General features: G+C 32.4%; 2 protein-coding genes across 4 annotated transcripts; both read right to left on the reverse strand.

Moving 5' to 3' along the window:
* Window positions 1-1,409: 1,409 nt before the first annotated feature.
* LOC145114261 (uncharacterized) lies at window positions 1,410-6,276 on the reverse strand. Of its 3 annotated transcripts, none has more exons than XM_079050262.1 (12): window positions 6,108-6,276; window positions 5,470-5,660; window positions 4,491-4,532; window positions 4,246-4,390; window positions 3,921-4,150; window positions 3,781-3,838; window positions 3,631-3,708; window positions 3,437-3,525; window positions 3,273-3,354; window positions 2,746-2,904; window positions 2,276-2,467; window positions 1,410-1,737 (listed from the first exon to the last, which is right to left on the reverse strand). In XM_079050262.1, the coding sequence occupies exons 2-11, from the start codon at window positions 5,646-5,648 to the stop codon at window positions 2,288-2,290; spliced, it is 1,242 nt and encodes a 413-aa protein (XP_078906388.1). In that variant the 5' UTR covers window positions 5,649-5,660; window positions 6,108-6,276; the 3' UTR covers window positions 1,410-1,737; window positions 2,276-2,287. The 3 variants fall into 3 exon arrangements, with proteins under 3 accessions (XP_078906388.1, XP_078906389.1, XP_078906390.1); XM_079050263.1 differs by having other exon boundaries at window positions 1,410-1,753; XM_079050264.1 differs by having other exon boundaries at window positions 1,410-1,765.
* A 6,473-nt stretch (window positions 6,277-12,749) lies between these two features.
* Window positions 12,750-16,565, reverse strand: LOC145114264 (protein SULFUR DEFICIENCY-INDUCED 1-like). Its single transcript, XM_079050265.1, has 4 exons — window positions 16,185-16,565; window positions 15,226-15,438; window positions 14,854-15,009; window positions 12,750-13,360 (listed from the first exon to the last, which is right to left on the reverse strand). Exons 1-4 carry the CDS (start codon window positions 16,281-16,283, stop codon window positions 12,947-12,949), a joined length of 882 nt encoding a protein of 293 aa, XP_078906391.1. The 5' UTR covers window positions 16,284-16,565; the 3' UTR covers window positions 12,750-12,946.
* Between the last annotated feature and the right edge of the window lie 211 nt (window positions 16,566-16,776).

Genomic DNA, 16,776 nt, shown 5'->3' on the forward strand with positions numbered 1-16,776 from the left:
TATCAAATGACTATTCATCTATTGTTCCGGTTCCAACAAAAATAGGCGGGTATCCGCCTATGCTTGTCCCTAGTTGCAATAGCAAGGAGTTCTTTAGCTAGGTTTGCATATTTAGCCTTTAATTTAACAAAGTTTTAAATGATCCATTCGTAAATTAACACATGCAAATAGTCAAACATTGTAGATTTTTCATTTTCAAAGTAATTAGCAAAGTTTTCGATTTGACATGATACATGGTGAATAGATCCCAATCAATTGCAATACTATTACCGAGATTTTTCATGTATGGCTGCTCGAAACTCCTGTCCTCTTCAAAAGCCATTAAATCCTCCTCTTTCTTTTCTCCATCAGATATGCATGCTCCTTTTGTCATGTGATGTTCCTTTGCATTGTCCTCCTATCTCTCCAATCTTTATGCTTCCTTTCAAACATTGTTGTCTTAGCTAAAAGTCTTTCATACTACTTTCCATAATCATCTAGGCAATCTGAAACATTTTCAGTGGGTTATGGTTTATTGACAATAAACAGTGTGTCAGATGATTGGTTTGTTGAGACAAGAGTTGGAGCTGTAGTCATATCTTGAATATCATTCAACTTATCCATTGATGCAAGTCGCTAGCTAGGTTTAGACTTTCATGATTCTTCGACAGACTTCCAAATATAAATATACTTTGGAGGTTATATGTGTGGATTGTGTCAATCTCTGTCATCACAATAACCACATACATGTTCCTCCTATATATGTAGGTTATTAGATCATTTGAGTGAAGTGTTGAATTGGGTATATGTTTAGGTAAATGTCTCATGGTGTTGGCACAAAAGAGTCATATGGCTTAGTTACTTATAGCTTTAAGTTTCATGAACATAGCTAGAACCTTTAGAATGTCCTTTGTCCCATCACAAGGCACGATATTGACAGGAACATATGCCCCTTTATTCATAATAGTAAGCATATAGTGATGCACAGGGTACATATGAAGGGTGAGCTTGCTTTTCCATATATAAAAATGATCAACATCAATTTGAGGACATTTGGAACAATAAGATTTCTTTTAGGGGGTTGAGAAATAGGTAACAAAATCAAATGAAAAGGATCTAGAAATCGATGATTTCACATGTTTTCATATAACTTGCTAATCGATCAAAATTCTCGTTAATATCCATCCTCACAAAGATGATGTTTTCTGAGTTTCTCTAAGAATGGATACACGCACAAAAGTGATATCACCTGTAAATATATTATAGTTGTAAGAGAGGAATATTGTATGTGGCAGAAATCTTTGAGATGGTTACTTGGTAGGTGGTCATGAGTTAAGACTTGGGTAGATTCTTTATGTGACAAACTAACTTATGTTGATGTAGATTGTGAGTACCTACCTACATGCTTGAACAATGAACAACCAAAACCAAAACCAAAACAAAACTAGATATGTCAGAAGATTTTATATCATGTAGAGTTACAGATTATACGATTAACACTACAAAAATATGCACTAAAGCTTCTTGAGTAGATTACATTAAATTGATTCATTAGTCTGACTAGATAGAAAATAAGCAGGCAGCTCACCATAGTGATTGTTACAAAAATAAATTGTGTAATGAGGAATCCATCCATGTGATGTAAAGACCCACCCACCCACCCAAGGCCATTTACTTGAGAGTTGCATATATAACCGGATGCTCTTCTAAGGGTCTCAATTTTTCTCATTAACATGTTTTGTTTTTGCAACCCAACACCTGGAATTGTAACCAACTGTCATTTAAACTGAAACTTGAATCAGAAAAGGGCATAATAATGATATGTCTAAAATGCGCATAACAATTTCTCATTTTTCATATTTATGCAACAACAATTTGTTTTTTGTTTTTTTTTTCTTTTTATATATACCATATAGGCATAAACTGGTAAAAGGTGAAACATTGTTGTTCAAATAAGTATCTAATTAGTACCATGTAATAATTGTTCCTGTTACTACTTGCACATTTTTAGAACTAAAATGAAACATGATTGCATATTTTGGCATATAAAATAGGAAAATTTTGAAACTAATGATCCATAAATATGCAATGATGTTTCATTTTAAGACTAAAAAAATATGCAAAATATTTAGCCTGTTGAAAAGTGAAACAGTTTTGCATTAAGAATGGAGTCGCATTTTACATTAAAGGATATTTGATTTTAAACTTTTGAAATACGACACTTTTTCTAGGGCACAACACAACACAAGGAAAAATGTGAGGTGAAGTGATGAAAATGAGGATTTTTATTTCTTACCTTTATATCTATCTATGATGATGATGATGATGATGATTGCCAGGTGGAAAGTGCCACAAGGGTCAACAATCCAAGCAAACCGTAATTGACAATGGTGTCAACATTTTTGATAGTTTGAAGCTTGTCAACCATCATATCCCATAATTCTGCATGAGGACAACTACTTCCATTTCCATGTTTCACTTTCACCACCTGCACATCGCCATACACTTGTCACTCCTTCCTTCATTGGATAACATTTACATAACAGGAAGGAGCACAAACTTAAGATCAATATAAGCGAGTGTTTGGTTGGATGGAATGGAATCAGGAATGAAGAATGATTAGTAATTAGTAATTACATTCCATGGTCATGTAGGAATGGAATAAATTTCATATGTAAATACAAATTATAGTTTTGACTCTGCTCTATACGTTATTTAGTTATAACTAGCTTAGATGTATTCGTAAGTGGAATTAAAGATCCTTACATTTGTCTCCAGATGATCAACTTGTTTCCCAGAAACTGAACTAGTAGTTGTTATTCTTGGAGTTGGATCTGATGACACATCAGATTTGGGTTTACCTCTGTAAGCAGAACCAGTGTGGATTGTTTTCATCACTGAACCAAAGAAATTTGTCACGGGTACCTGAACAACAAACACACACAACTCAAACTCAATAAATCAAAACCCCAAATGCCAAAACCACCAAATATCATTTTGCAAAAATAATAAGTGCCATCACTTTTTGGGGAATTTGATTCTTGGGTTCTAAATTTTTTAGGAGTTTGAAGAAAGAGATGGAGAATATTAGGGCAAAACGGTCAACTTAATGGTTTAAGGACGAAAAAAGACAACCGATGAAAGTGATAGAACATATCCATAGAAACCAATATACCACAGGGACTACTTTTGTAATTTAGTCTAGAAAGAAACAGTGGTATGAATGCCTAGACCTTGAAAAACAGAAATTCCCTTTTCAGGAAGGGTGAGATGTGATGAAAAATGGCATATACCTTCTCCAATTCTTGTTGGTATAAATCTGTTCGATAATATGCAGTTGACAGCAGTAAATCTGGATTAAATGAGCCAAACAGACTGCAAAACAACAAAGAAAAATGAAGTAAAATAGGCCGAGAAAACTTTAACAGATTTTTCAAAATGCAACATTTTTTCATACCTGATTAACGATGCATTGTCATACATATTGAGCCTCTCAAAGAAAGCTAACGTATAAAATGTGAATCGATCCACAACAGAGACACCAACCTATATGTGTCACACAGAATTAGCAAGAGAAGTTAAAAATCATGGAGTATTTCTGTATATCAAATTACAAAATTTTCAACTTGATAGAATCCAGATAATACTCACATCAGAATCTAAGTGATGTGAATATGAGTTTTCCCCTTTCATGCTACTCCCAATAGCCAAAACACCAGGTGAATGGAGCTGAAAACAAAGAAAATAATAAAGTTATGTTTTCATTTATTTCCATACTTTAGGTGAAAAAAAGAACCAGACCTGGGAAAAGAGGGTAGCAGCTTGACATGTATCTACCATAATCAACAGTTCCTTGAACCTAAAAACATGAACACATAAAGTCACCAATCTACAACCAATGACAAAAGAGATAACATAACACTCAAATGGGTACTTCTGACCTACGCTTTTCTTTCATTTGTTTGACTGCATCAGCCAAATCATGACTCTGAAGTTCATCAGAGTCTTGAAATTTCAGAAACTCATCTCCTCCATGTCCTGTCATATATAACAGTATATGGCTTCCTTCATCACTCATAAGACGTTTGGATCTTGGAACAGCATTTTCATGGCGACCTGTTAAAACTCTCAAAAAGTTCTCAACTGTCACTTCATAACCTCGATAGTCTACCTGACAAAGCACTGTACTAAAATCAGCACATCTTCTAAAAAAACAGCTATGTAAATAAGTAAAGGGCTGTAAATTAATTGGACACAAAAGTTGACCTCAACATTATCTCCATACAAGTTAAGCCTATGGTTTTCATTGTTGAAAACTTGTGCAGGGTATTTGTTTCGGGAATTGCAAGCCATGTCATCTGCTAACATAAGAATGATCCTCTCATCAGGTATCCCAAGTCGTTTCACAGTCCTATACAAGAACATTAAGAGAAAGAATGACAGAGAAATGTCAACAGGGTGTGAATTATAAAGTCAACACAAATATAAGATTATGATGAAACACCATATACCTATACAAGGATAAAGTGTTTGCCATATGCCGATAATTAAACCTGAAAGATAATCACACTTTGTTAATTCAAAAAAGGTCAAGAGTGCTACAAAGGAACCTTCCTATCAGATATTATAAACAGGAAGACCAAACTAAACTATACAGTGTTTTGTGATGGTCATCCATGGGAAAAGAGATAATTTTCTGTTGAAATCCAAAAAGGAACCTCATATCAAATTCTATAAAATCTGCTGTCCTGGAACTCCTAGGTCTATTAATTTCAATTTTCAAGCATGTTCTTAGATTACTGTAGCGATGAGGACAAAAAAGGGAAACTTAAAACTTAATCGGTCCCAAACCATGACCTAACCAAGGTTTAAAAGTACGGAATTGAGCCTTGAGGCGTTTTCCCTCTGCCTCAGGAGGCGTAAGCCTCGAGGCGAACCGAGGCGTAAGCTCGAGGCGGAATAAAAAAATAGTTTTTAAATATTATATAACTAATAAAAATATAATAAAGATACATAGAAAGTCATAATTAACTAGAAAACAAATTTAAAGAAATTTTAATAACATTGCCATAATACATAACTAGATAGCAACTAAGTATTAAGAAGGTATTAACAAAGCAAATATTGAACTAAGTTATGTCAAAATAAGTTCATCATGTATGATTGTCAATTAGGTTATTTAGATCAAAAAATTAATTTTTTGTTTTATTTAGGTAAAAAGGTATAAAAGTTGACAAAAATATTACATTTCTCTTATTTTTTCATTGTTTTTTAACGAGTACGCCTCGCCCCGCCTCACGCCTTGAGGCGCTGCCTCTCTCCGCCTCGTTCAGCTCCTCAATTAGACCATATGAGGCGCCGCCTCAAGTTCGTTTTTCCACCGCCTCGCCTCGAGGCGTACGCCTCACCCGATTTTTAAAACTATGGACCTAACCATGTAATCGAGAAATCGAAATGACTGAAGAATCAAAAAACAAAAAGGAAAAATACCAGAAGCGTGAGGTGCAGACCAAGACTGCCCAGTTGTTGGTGTGCACTGAAGAAGAAGAAGAAGAAGTCGAGGAAGCAGCATGTGAGAAATTCACACATGAACATGAAAGTGATATCATAATCGCTGTTATTGTTAATATGAATCTGCTGAAAAAGTTGTCTCTCTTTGGATTCGTCATCTTCTTCAAGATCTGTTGTTTTCAAAATCATTAGTTCATGTGAGAGAAGGCAGATTACATCTACTGCCTACTGATTTCAGCATATCATCAGCAATTTGGAGTAGAGCATCTGTCCACTTCGATTTGAAAAGAGGATTAAGCAATAAACACCCATTTTCAGAAATCAATAAATCTTTGTAATTTTCAAATGGTGTTGGAGAAGACAGATTAATCACAGAGTAAAAAAGTAAATGGTGCCACAGAAGACAAATTATAATCGAAACAATTTTTACAGCATTGATTTAAACAATTTTCACACTAACAGATATTTCACAAACCCTAAACCAATTTTCACAACGTCTGAGAAGACCAAATGGAAATCGCGAATCGGTACTGGAAAAAAGGAGTGGACCAACTACAAATCGAGAATCAATATCGGAAAAGGAGAGTGAGGACCAACTAGAAAGCAAGAATCAGTACCGGAGAAAAAGAGATGACACCATGGAGAGGATACTGGCCGTAGATGACAGTGATGAAGCTGCTGCCCGAAATGACTGGTGCAGGGGGGATGAAGCCCTTGTTCGATCCGGATGAAGCCCTTGTTCGATCCCGAAATGACTGGTGCTGGAGACCTTGACGTGATTTTTTAGACAAAATTTCGCAAATGGTCCTTTTTTTCAAATTTTCCCTAAAATAGTTCTTATGATTATTTATTTATTTATTATTATTATTATTATTATTATTATTATTTTGCATAGATCGTCCATTTGGAGCAAACATTGTATGCAAATGATCCTTATGACTAATACTTAGGGGTGTCAAAAAAACCCGAACCCGACTAACCCGATTCAGTCCAAACCCGAATAAGATTAATAGGGTGGGGTTTATTAGGGTCTGAATGCTAAAATCGGGTTATTCGGGTTAACCCGATTAACCCATACCTTAATAGGGTCAGGTTTCGGGTATGATGTATTTCGTTTATTCGGGTTCGGGTCAACCCAATTAACTCGGTTTAGCCATCGGCTTTAAAATCTTTTCATCTTGTACTTATGTTGAACTAATAGCCTTGCAACTTATACCCCATGAACTCAACTAATCAAACAAGTTATTTGTTGATCTTCAATGATATGTGTTTACTGCAAGGTATTTCATGCATATTAATCCTCAAGTAATTTGTTTTTTACACTTGTGGTCTACGACTGTTATTTGTCATGGGTCTTAAATTTCATTTTGATCATGAGTCTTAATTTCATGTTTACATTTATAGTACGTCATCAACTAAGTTAATTGTTTATATTTTTAGTTTTTATATCATGATAAAAATATAATATTTAAATTACTTATATAATTTATTTAATAAATCATTGGATAATTAGATAAATATAGGAACATATAGTTGTAAAACATATTTTTCATTGAATAATATGAAATTAATTTAACTTCTAGGTACACTAGCTTCATACAACACAAAGTGAAACAAAAATTTCTTTCCATAATATATTTTAAAGTATCAACCCTTATAGGCCTTCGCAGATATAAAATTGATTAAAATGACATAAATTAAATTATCTTACATTTTAAGTCTTTACTCAACATTGTAACCCGCCTAACCCGACAAACCCGAAACCCGACTAACCCGACTAACCTGTACCTTAATAGGGTTGCGCTTAGGGTCAAATTTTATTTTTGAAAAACCCGACTAACCTGGCCCGACTAACCTGAAACCTGATCGGGTTGACCCGATTAACACCCCTACTAACACTGTTAACGGTCAACGGAAATCAACAGTCAACCAGGTCAACGGCCACTGTGTCGTGGTGAGTCATTGGCCGCATCGTGGCCAAGTCCAGACAAAACAATTGTGATGCAACACGCCACCATGTCGTGGGCCTTCCTTGGCCACATCGTGGTTTCATTCAGAATGTCATCTCTTCATTAAGAACTTAATCCTTGCAAATCAAAGTTCTTAAACTCATATCTGGTTCTTCTTATTAACTTAATGGATAAAGTTTCAAACTTTATCCAATTAGACACAACCACAAAACACGATCTAAAATCCTAAGTCCATTAAGTTTTCTAATGGGCAAGTCCTTGTGCATGAACTCAAGTTATCCCCAAGCACGGACCTTTCTCGCTTAACATGGATCCAAATGCCATGGAAGTACCAGAACAAACTCTGTAGTTTCTCAACTCCAAGAACATCCATAAAATAGACCAAAACCAAACAAAATGAGCATAATCTTGAATCTAAAAGAACAAAGGTTAAGGTATAAACTTTATACCTCAAATGACTCAGAAATTCGAAGAATACGATGGATTTAAGATAACTTTATGTTTCCTTGCACCAAGATGGAGTTAATTGTTCCTAAAGCTTCACAAAAACCAAGATGACAGTCTCAAAACCAAGGGAACAAGCATGAGGTTAGGGTTTTGAGTTGGGAGGGTGGAGGCCAAAGGAAATGAACTAATCCAAGAGTTAATGTCTTTAAATATGGAAAAAACCCTAAAATCTTAGGCTTGGGCTGTAACAACAACCACGTTGTGGTCACCATCTCGCCATGTCGTGGTGACCAACTAGGCGAGTTCTTCATTTAAGTGGCATGACTACGTTGCGACCATCAACCTACCACGCCGTGTCATAAGGTTTTTCCCTAAAACCTTATATCTGGCATCCTTAAGTCTCCAACTGATCAAAACGAGAAAAGGGACGTTACAGTGTTATAAGATAAACACCGATGATTAAAGTCACTTTTGCATTTAGTTGTTGTCCGAATACATTTTTAAGGATTTTTATGTGATTACGTAATGTAATGTATAATGGAAAAATTGACTGAGCATATTGTTCTAACTTTGGTTTCTATGATTCCCATCTTTAATTAAGATGACCTTGTTGTTTGCTACTTTGATTTTATGTAAATTGTTAAAATTTGTTAATTATTGTGTTCGAAATGTATCATTTTAATTACTCGATAATACAATGGAAATTGTCAAACGTTGTTCATTAATATGTTTTCAAAGTCTTGTTACTTAAAAAAATAGTTATTTTTTACCTGCATGCAAATTTAAAAAAACAAGCAATCTTTTTCTTGTATGTTATAGACGTTTGGAAAACTTTTTTATTCTGCATAACTCTGGAGATGTGGTTCACATACTAAAAACCTTTTACCTCTTAAAAACAAAAAGAACCCTAGCATGTCAAGTTTGGATTAATTAAATTGACATTTGAGAAAACTTGGATAAAAGGGGTATTGACTTGGGTTCTAAACTTTGTCCTATTTGTATTTTCGAAATTGAGATCAATCAACATGGCTTGATCATTTGTGATGTAGCTAAAAACGTGTGGGATAAACTAATTATAGTGTGGGATATGATACAACTTCAAATTACTATGGGGGAGGAAAGATTGTTAGTGGCAGATCATATTCAAGACAATCGTGAGGTTAATCATGCTTTAATGTGGTAATTTTTGTTTATAGGTGGGTCACTTGGAGGTTTTAGTAGAGGTGACAATGGGTCGACCTAGGTTGGGTTCGGGTTCAACCCATTTATTAATTGGGTTGAAAATTTCAACCCAACCCAACCTGTTTATTTAAATGGGTTGATATTTCCAACCCAACCCAACCTTTCATATAAATGGGTTGTCACCGGGTTAACCCGTTTATGTAATTCCCAACCTAACCTATTAAATAAATTGGTTAAATTTGGGTTGAACCATCTAAAATAAAAAAAAAATTAACTAAAGATTACACCACTTAAATTAGTTATAGACTTAAATAAAATTTCAAAGTATAACAAAAGCACAATCACAATTCACATATACAAAGAAATTGTTCAAATAACATTAAAGATATGTAATTTCTAAGTGATTTTTTAGAGTGGCTAATATTGTCGGTGCCAAGAAAAAAGGTAGGAATTAGGATTCCATTTTTTTAAAACATAAATAATAATACAAACATTGTAATTTAGAAACTAATACTTAGAATAATACATGATAAGTAGCGGGAGTGGAATATGCAACCGGAGAGTCTCTGGCTTAAACTGCTCAGCATCCTCCCAGACTGAAGGATCTCTTCCTATTGCCCAAGCATTAATAATCACTTGCGTGCCTGCTGGAATGTCATACCCCATTAATTTGACATATTCTGTTGATTTTCGAGAAATAAGTAGCGGGAGTGGAATATGCAACCGGAGAGTCTCTTTAAGGACAACATGTAAGTAATGCATTTTTATATTAGTCGAGTTTTTACTAATGTTAATAAGTATCTAAAACATGGTTATTAAGTGTAGCTTGTTTTGGTAACTGACACAGGGGACAAAGATACCCTTAGTTTCATGTGACCTGTTTTGTCCATGACAGAAACATGCAGGGGCCCCTTAAGGTCTGAAAACAGTTTTAGTATCTCAAAGCCAAAGAGCCTAGATGCATCATATGTAGTGTAGTCTTTCTTGTGAGTTTTGAGTTAAGTAACTTAGATTCTTTAATTCAACCAATAAATATCATATTCCAACTAGTAACTTAGATTTTTTAATTCAACCCAAATTTGAACTTAGCATGGAAATGCGTTCTACATCACAAATGAACATATTAATTAATTACATGTGAATCACATCACATATGAATCACATGTAATTCACATGTGAATCACACATGAATTATATGTGATTCACATGTAAATCACATATGAATTACATGTGATTCACATGTAAATCACATGTGAATGAATCACATGTAATTCACATGTAAATCACAAGTGAACCATGCATGAATTATATGTGATTCACATGTAAATCACATATGAATTACATGTGATTCACATGTAAATCAGATATGAATTACATGTGATTCACATGTGAATCACATGTAATTCACATGTAAATCACAAGTGAATCACACATGAATTATATGTGATTCACATGTAAATCACATATGAATTACATGTGATTCATATGTAAATCACAAGTGAATTACATATGATTCACATATAAATCACAAGTGAATCATGAATTACGTCTATCTTCACATATGCATTTTGTGTATTATAAATTTCACATTTATATACATATGCATTTTTGTGAGTGTTCTTGCATTGATCATTTTTTTTAATTTTCTTGTAGATTTGGAAGAATTTGTAGAAAATATTGAAGATGTGAAAAGTGATAAATTGAAGAAAATATGGAAATCTTTACACGAAGACATGAAAACGCTTTGAAAATTTCTAGCATTTTTTATTTTTTATATTTTATTTTGTATCGAATAAAATATTTGTATTATTGTGTTTATAGTTTAGTAATAAAAATGGGTTTATTTAAATGATTTACTTATGAATATTATAGTATAAGAAATATGCATATACACACCTAAAATGTTGATTGTTTAGTTAAAAAAGCTATAGTTTTTTTTTATTTTTTTTATTTTTAAATTTAAGTTTTTTTTTTTAAATTACTTTTTTCTTAAATTATTGTTTTTAAAAAAATTGCAGTTTTTTTTTTTTTAAAATGCAGTGTTTTTTTTTGAAAAAAAATGCAGTTTTCTTACAAAAAATTGCAGTTTTTTTGAAAAAATAAATGCAGTTAATATTTTTTTCATTTTTTTTTTCAAAAATACATGTTTTCTATAAAAAAATAAAAAATCTACATTTAAAAAGAAAAAAAAACGAAAAATACTATTTTTTAAAAAAATCTGAAAATTTGATTTATGATGTAAATTTTTAGACATTTATATTAATATATTAAATAACACAAAAAAATTAAACATTAAATGAGATTGGTAAGATGACGATCATGTCCTTAACGAATTACTTTTGATCCAACGCTCCACTTTTAGTTCTCGGGTTATCGGGAAACTTTGAGTTCTTAACCGATCTCAACCCTATATATATATATATATATATATATATATATATATATATATATATATATATATATATATATATATATTAGTTTAAATAAACATCATGTAACTAGGTAAACAAATTCTGAGACCAATGTTACTTTATTGATTAATGGATGAGATGAATTAAACGAATGATACCTATGGTCTAAGGTAATTTGTACGTCTGGTCTCTAATTTTTTTTTAAAACTTAAATCGTCCTTATAATTTAATTTTGTTCCGTGTTTGGTTTCTAATCAATATAAAAAGACTAATATGACCTTAATGGATTTTTACTGTTTATATACTTATTAGTTATTAATTTATTTAAGGTATTACACTTTTGTTTTAAAAAATCAAAATAATATGAAAAGTCCATGGTTTCCACTTTCCACCTATCTCTAATAAATTTGTTTTCACTTTTTTAACTCATTAGAAAATTCCATGTGAACCAACACCCAACCATCGACTGTTCCCCAGGTCACCGATGGCGACCATCACTTACTAATCACCGACGACGACCACCTCATACCAACCATCACCGACGACTTTTCTAGAATTTAATGTACGTCAAACAACATCAAAAGTGTTGGTTTCAGAAGATGAAATGTCTAATGTTTTTTCGCCCCGAGAACTAATTGGATTGTTGCGAGAGGAACGAATGGGACACGCTTTGGAAGAAGCGATCTGTTACCACGCCGTCTTATTGGGAATAACAAGAGCATTTACGAATACTCAAAGTTTCATATCTGAAGCTAGTTTTCATCCTCTTTCTCATTTCTTCCCTTACCCCCTTCATTTGTAACCCTAACCTACCAACAAAAAGAACACAAACCCAAAAAACTGACGCCGCCGAAAAGAAATCGTTTTTTTAAAATTCCATTGCTGCCGGAAACATCCTGACGCCGCCAATGGATCTGCACTTCAAACACCATCGATCTGATAAGGGTAGTATGGTTATTTCGGGACTAAACCAATAACAAAAATAAACGCGAGGGATGGTCCGAGTGCACAAAAATGGATATGAACTAAACTAACAGTTTTATCCAAATCTCAGGTACCATTTTAATACTTTATTCTAAAACTAATTGTAGTATGTATTTTCGTGCTTTTATTGGTCCAATATTTGTTGTCTTAGTCATACATTTCTATTGAAACCTTATATATATATATATATATATATATATATATATATATATATATATATATATATATATATATATATATAATGGATTTTATTTTTTATCCATAATAATAGCATACATTTATTTACACATTTGCTTGACAAACATTTAATTTATTACAAATGATTTTTTTCTAAATAATTGCTCACACAATACATACAACTATTGAGCAGCTACTAGCAAATTTACAATGATATACACACAATCATGCCCCGATTATATCACATAACAAATCTCAAAAAGAATAAAAGAAATTTCCAAAATTCTAGAAAGCCAATTGATCCCTAAATTGGTCAATTTCTTCAAATATAGGCAACCTTTTTGATTTATAAGGGGCCCATACGTTTATTAATCGTTCAAGCCCAGTAACAAAGTCATCATCTAGTTCCAAGCCCAGGAGGTTCTCCGGCAAACCAGAAGGTGGTTTCCGACATGTTTCCAACTCGGTCAATAGTTGTTGAGCCCGGGCACAGGCCTTGGAATCGTCGGCTCCAGGAAACCTACCGCTAAGAATCTCAAAGAGGTTGAGTTGGGCCTCTTTGTAACGGGCCTGTTTCATTAGACAGAGGGCCAAGTTACAAGCCTTGTTTGCATCAGGGTCGATCATTTGGGCTTTCTTGTACACAACCTCTGCTGCCATGAAGTTTGATTTTTGCATATAGGCCCACCCCAAATTACCCTGTTAAGTGATAACCCACCCAAAAAATCTAAAATGTCATTAACTCATTCCATACCACCTAAAAAAATGCACTTTTATTTATTTGTATTAGAGCATCTTATTTATATTTAATTTAATTATAATATTACATTTTTTTTCTATAAATACATTGTATTCAGAAAAATCTACCAATTACATGATTTTTTTTATTGGGATAATGTACTTTAAAAAAAATACAACAAATACATAATACATAAATATGAAAATAAGATTTTATAATATATAAATTAGTTAGAGCAGGCTACTCTTTAATGCATTAACCTAATTAATTAATATGAATGCGAAAACTACAATTATAATCTAATCTAAATATATGAATAAATAAATTTAAGAGATTGTTTTAATTTAACTACACTTTAGACGCCTTTTGACCTGATTTCTTTTAGCAAAAAGTGGATACTTATGTATTACTTACTTTCATTTTTTTTAGAACGGTAAGCACAAGATTCACACTTTTTACAACACTTCTAAATTATTCATTTCAAATCCGGCGAGACTTGAACTCTCAACTTTTGGTTAAGGGACATACTTTTACTTACACCTGACACTACTAGACTATAAGCTATTTGGTATTATTTACTTTCATTTTACATATCATAATATACTTTTTTCACTTATAATAATATATTTTCCACAAAAATTATCGCCAATAACATTAAAAAAACCATTTATAGATCCAATATTTATTTATATAACATAGGATAAAATATACAACATATATAAAATATCAAGGCGACTTGTAAAAATGAGTTGTAAAGATGTGTATGGTTTAACTGTAATTAGATGTTTGGATTATATAATGCTAATTTAAAAGCACGTTAAAAATGAACATGTAAGATAAAGAAAACAATAAAATAGTTCTACAAGTAATATATGGGTATATGTTTACATAGAAATCTTATATTAACAAAAGAATAGGTATTAATTTCATTTGTTATTTTTTCAAATACTCTATAAAAATGACATTTGTCATTTTCTTATTATTTTTTATTTTTTTAAAAGTATTGATGTTAATAATAAGTTAGACAACTGTTTATTTGATCCTGATTTTTATATGACATTTAAATTCGTCTTAAATAAGTTTCGGCTATGATTGCCGACAATTAATTGTCTTTATATATTTAAAATCTTACAATATCATGTTTAATTAATAATTTATTGAAAATAACTGATTAATAATTATAAATTTTACTATAAAAGTTTAATTATTTTTGTAACGGTGGTTTCCACGGGCTATAACCAAGTTACAAGTATATTAGACTGCATTAGTACCACCTTACATAATGTACATAAAACTTAGAAACAAAATATTATAAAGCTAATTTTTATTGAAAGTATTATGAGTAACAAACACAAATAATTAAAAAACATACAATTATGAAAAATAATTTCAACAAAAAAATAAAATAAAAGAATAGTAGGGATGGGGTTTTAAGGGATTAATTATTACGTACCAGAATCTTGGCAGTTTCTTGTTTAACCGAGACCTGAAATTTCTTGCCATGGGATCGAGCAGTTTTTGTAGGTTTTCCATTAAAAGCTTCTCCTCTATAAATCACCCTAAGCTTTTGCTTCAATAACCCTATTTCTTCATCGAATCTACCACATTTCTGTTGGTAGATTTTATTAATTCATTCACATATATCAGCATTCAATAAATCAGATTTTAAAATCAATCAAACTATGAATTATTTTCTTCTTAATTATCACTTGATTGTGGGACCAGGTATGAAGAGATAGTTAATGAGCCATGTGCGGGTTTTAAATTTTAATTGCAAATGCATGGGAGGTAGGTACTGTGTGCATGAAAAGGTTGTACGTAGTACCTTGTATAAGTCGATCAGGAGATTATCAAGAGATGGCTGGGAATATTTGGAGCAAAGGCATCTGAAGGACTTAATGGCTTCAATGGCTTCTTCAGTTCTATCCAACTGCTTCATAACAACAGCCATGTCTTTTAGTGCACTATCCACTCTATCTCCTCCATTTATCGCCTTCCAAAACCATACAATTGCCCCCTCTGGATCTTTTTCTACCAGCTGTACTTAATTATTTTCAAACCAAAAAGTAATTTTTAATTATTTAAATTTATACGATGGTTGAGTTGAAAACTATGGCTTATCATTCAGTATTTTTGTAACTATAGATTAAGGTGTAGTTTAGGAGGAGGTTAGATTTGCCGTTTCAAAAAAAAAAAAAAAAAGATTAAAAATTTGAACGCCTGATTAATTAACTATAGGCTATCATTCTTGGTTAAAAACCTTGGGATCCCTAAGCAGCAATCTATCAGTTCGAAAGAAAATAATATCGGGTGGAAAAGGATTGCTAAAAGCCATGTAACTAAGGTCAAAACGATCATTTCTCGAATCGGGAAATTAATGTTAAAAATGTATTCAACATGACAAAACTGTGATTATGGAACAAGTTATTTTTCATATACTATGGATTTTTCCTCAAGTTCAGCTCTCAACATGATTTGATCGTTTGATTAAAACGGTTCTTCAAGTTAATTGAGCATAGTTGGATCGACACAATTGAAATACATACTGTACATGAGTACTATATCAAACAAGCGATTTTTCATGAACTGAGGATCAATTTCCTCAGATTCAGCGGGATATTTGATCATTTTCGAAATCCGATCCTTCAATTTTGCTCGTTCGAAATAAAAATCACAACTCAAAAGGATTCCAAAAACGAGTTGAATCTATATAATTTAACAGTTACGATGAATGTTTGTGTTTTTCAGATTTCTGTATGAAGTATATATGCGGAGAAGAAGAACCTGAGTGTGTTTAGCTTTAACATATGGACCATCTCCAGAAGGAACTTTATGAAGAACATGAAAACCGTCTTCTTCTTTCTTTCTGCAACTTGTTTCCATCTCTCTCTTTCTCTCGAGAAAAATACAGAAAATTATGAATTATCATATAGGAAGGGAGGTGGGGATGGGGAAGCGAATGAATCTGGACGCAATTTCGACCAGATACCTTTATGACTTTTCTCTATATGAATAGGTTAAGCTCCATCTGAATAGACTTGTCTACCCCATTGCCTTGGCATAAGGTAAACGACTGTAATAGAAGAATTAAGATCTGGTTGCGAGTCTTGGGTTTGAATTTGGGTTTAAGCTTCGGTTTGACCAATTTAAGGCATGAAATCCTGGTGAAACGACTCATCTTGGTTTATATTTATTGATATTGATATTGATTGTACCTGTAAAACCGCTACAAAGAGATTTGGTTTGACGGGTTGAACCGATTTATATATAAAAAATAAAAAATAAAATTGGAGTAATTTAGTTTTTGGTATGGCCATTTTGCAAGATGGTGGAACCATTTACATAGTCGTAGAAGATAAACCAACAAATTCAAACC

Source organism: Lactuca virosa, chromosome 5 (genome assembly GCF_052849685.1).
Source record: "Lactuca virosa cultivar CGN04683 chromosome 5, Lactuca_virosa_CGN04683_v6, whole genome shotgun sequence".
NCBI classification, from domain to species: domain Eukaryota; kingdom Viridiplantae; phylum Streptophyta; class Magnoliopsida; order Asterales; family Asteraceae; genus Lactuca; species Lactuca virosa.

Coding starts and splice junctions, on each gene's coding strand:
- LOC145114264 (XM_079050265.1), bottom strand. CDS start 16,283: ATGGAAACAAGTTGCAGAAAGAAAGAAGAAGACGGTTTTCATGTTCTT. Junction 15,439..16,184: donor TTAAAGCTAAACACACTCAG/GTTCTTCTTCTC, acceptor AATTAAGTACAG/CTGGTAGAAAAAGATCCAGA. Junction 15,010..15,225: donor TCCTGATCGACTTATACAAG/GTACTACGTACA, acceptor ATCTACCAACAG/AAATGTGGTAGATTCGATGA.
- LOC145114261 (XM_079050262.1), bottom strand. CDS start 5,648: ATGACGAATCCAAAGAGAGACAACTTTTTCAGCAGATTCATATTAACA. Junction 4,391..4,490: donor AACACTTTATCCTTGTATAG/GTATATGGTGTT, acceptor GTTCTTGTATAG/GACTGTGAAACGACTTGGGA. Junction 2,468..2,745: donor TTGATCATCTGGAGACAAAT/GTAAGGATCTTT, acceptor GGCGATGTGCAG/GTGGTGAAAGTGAAACATGG.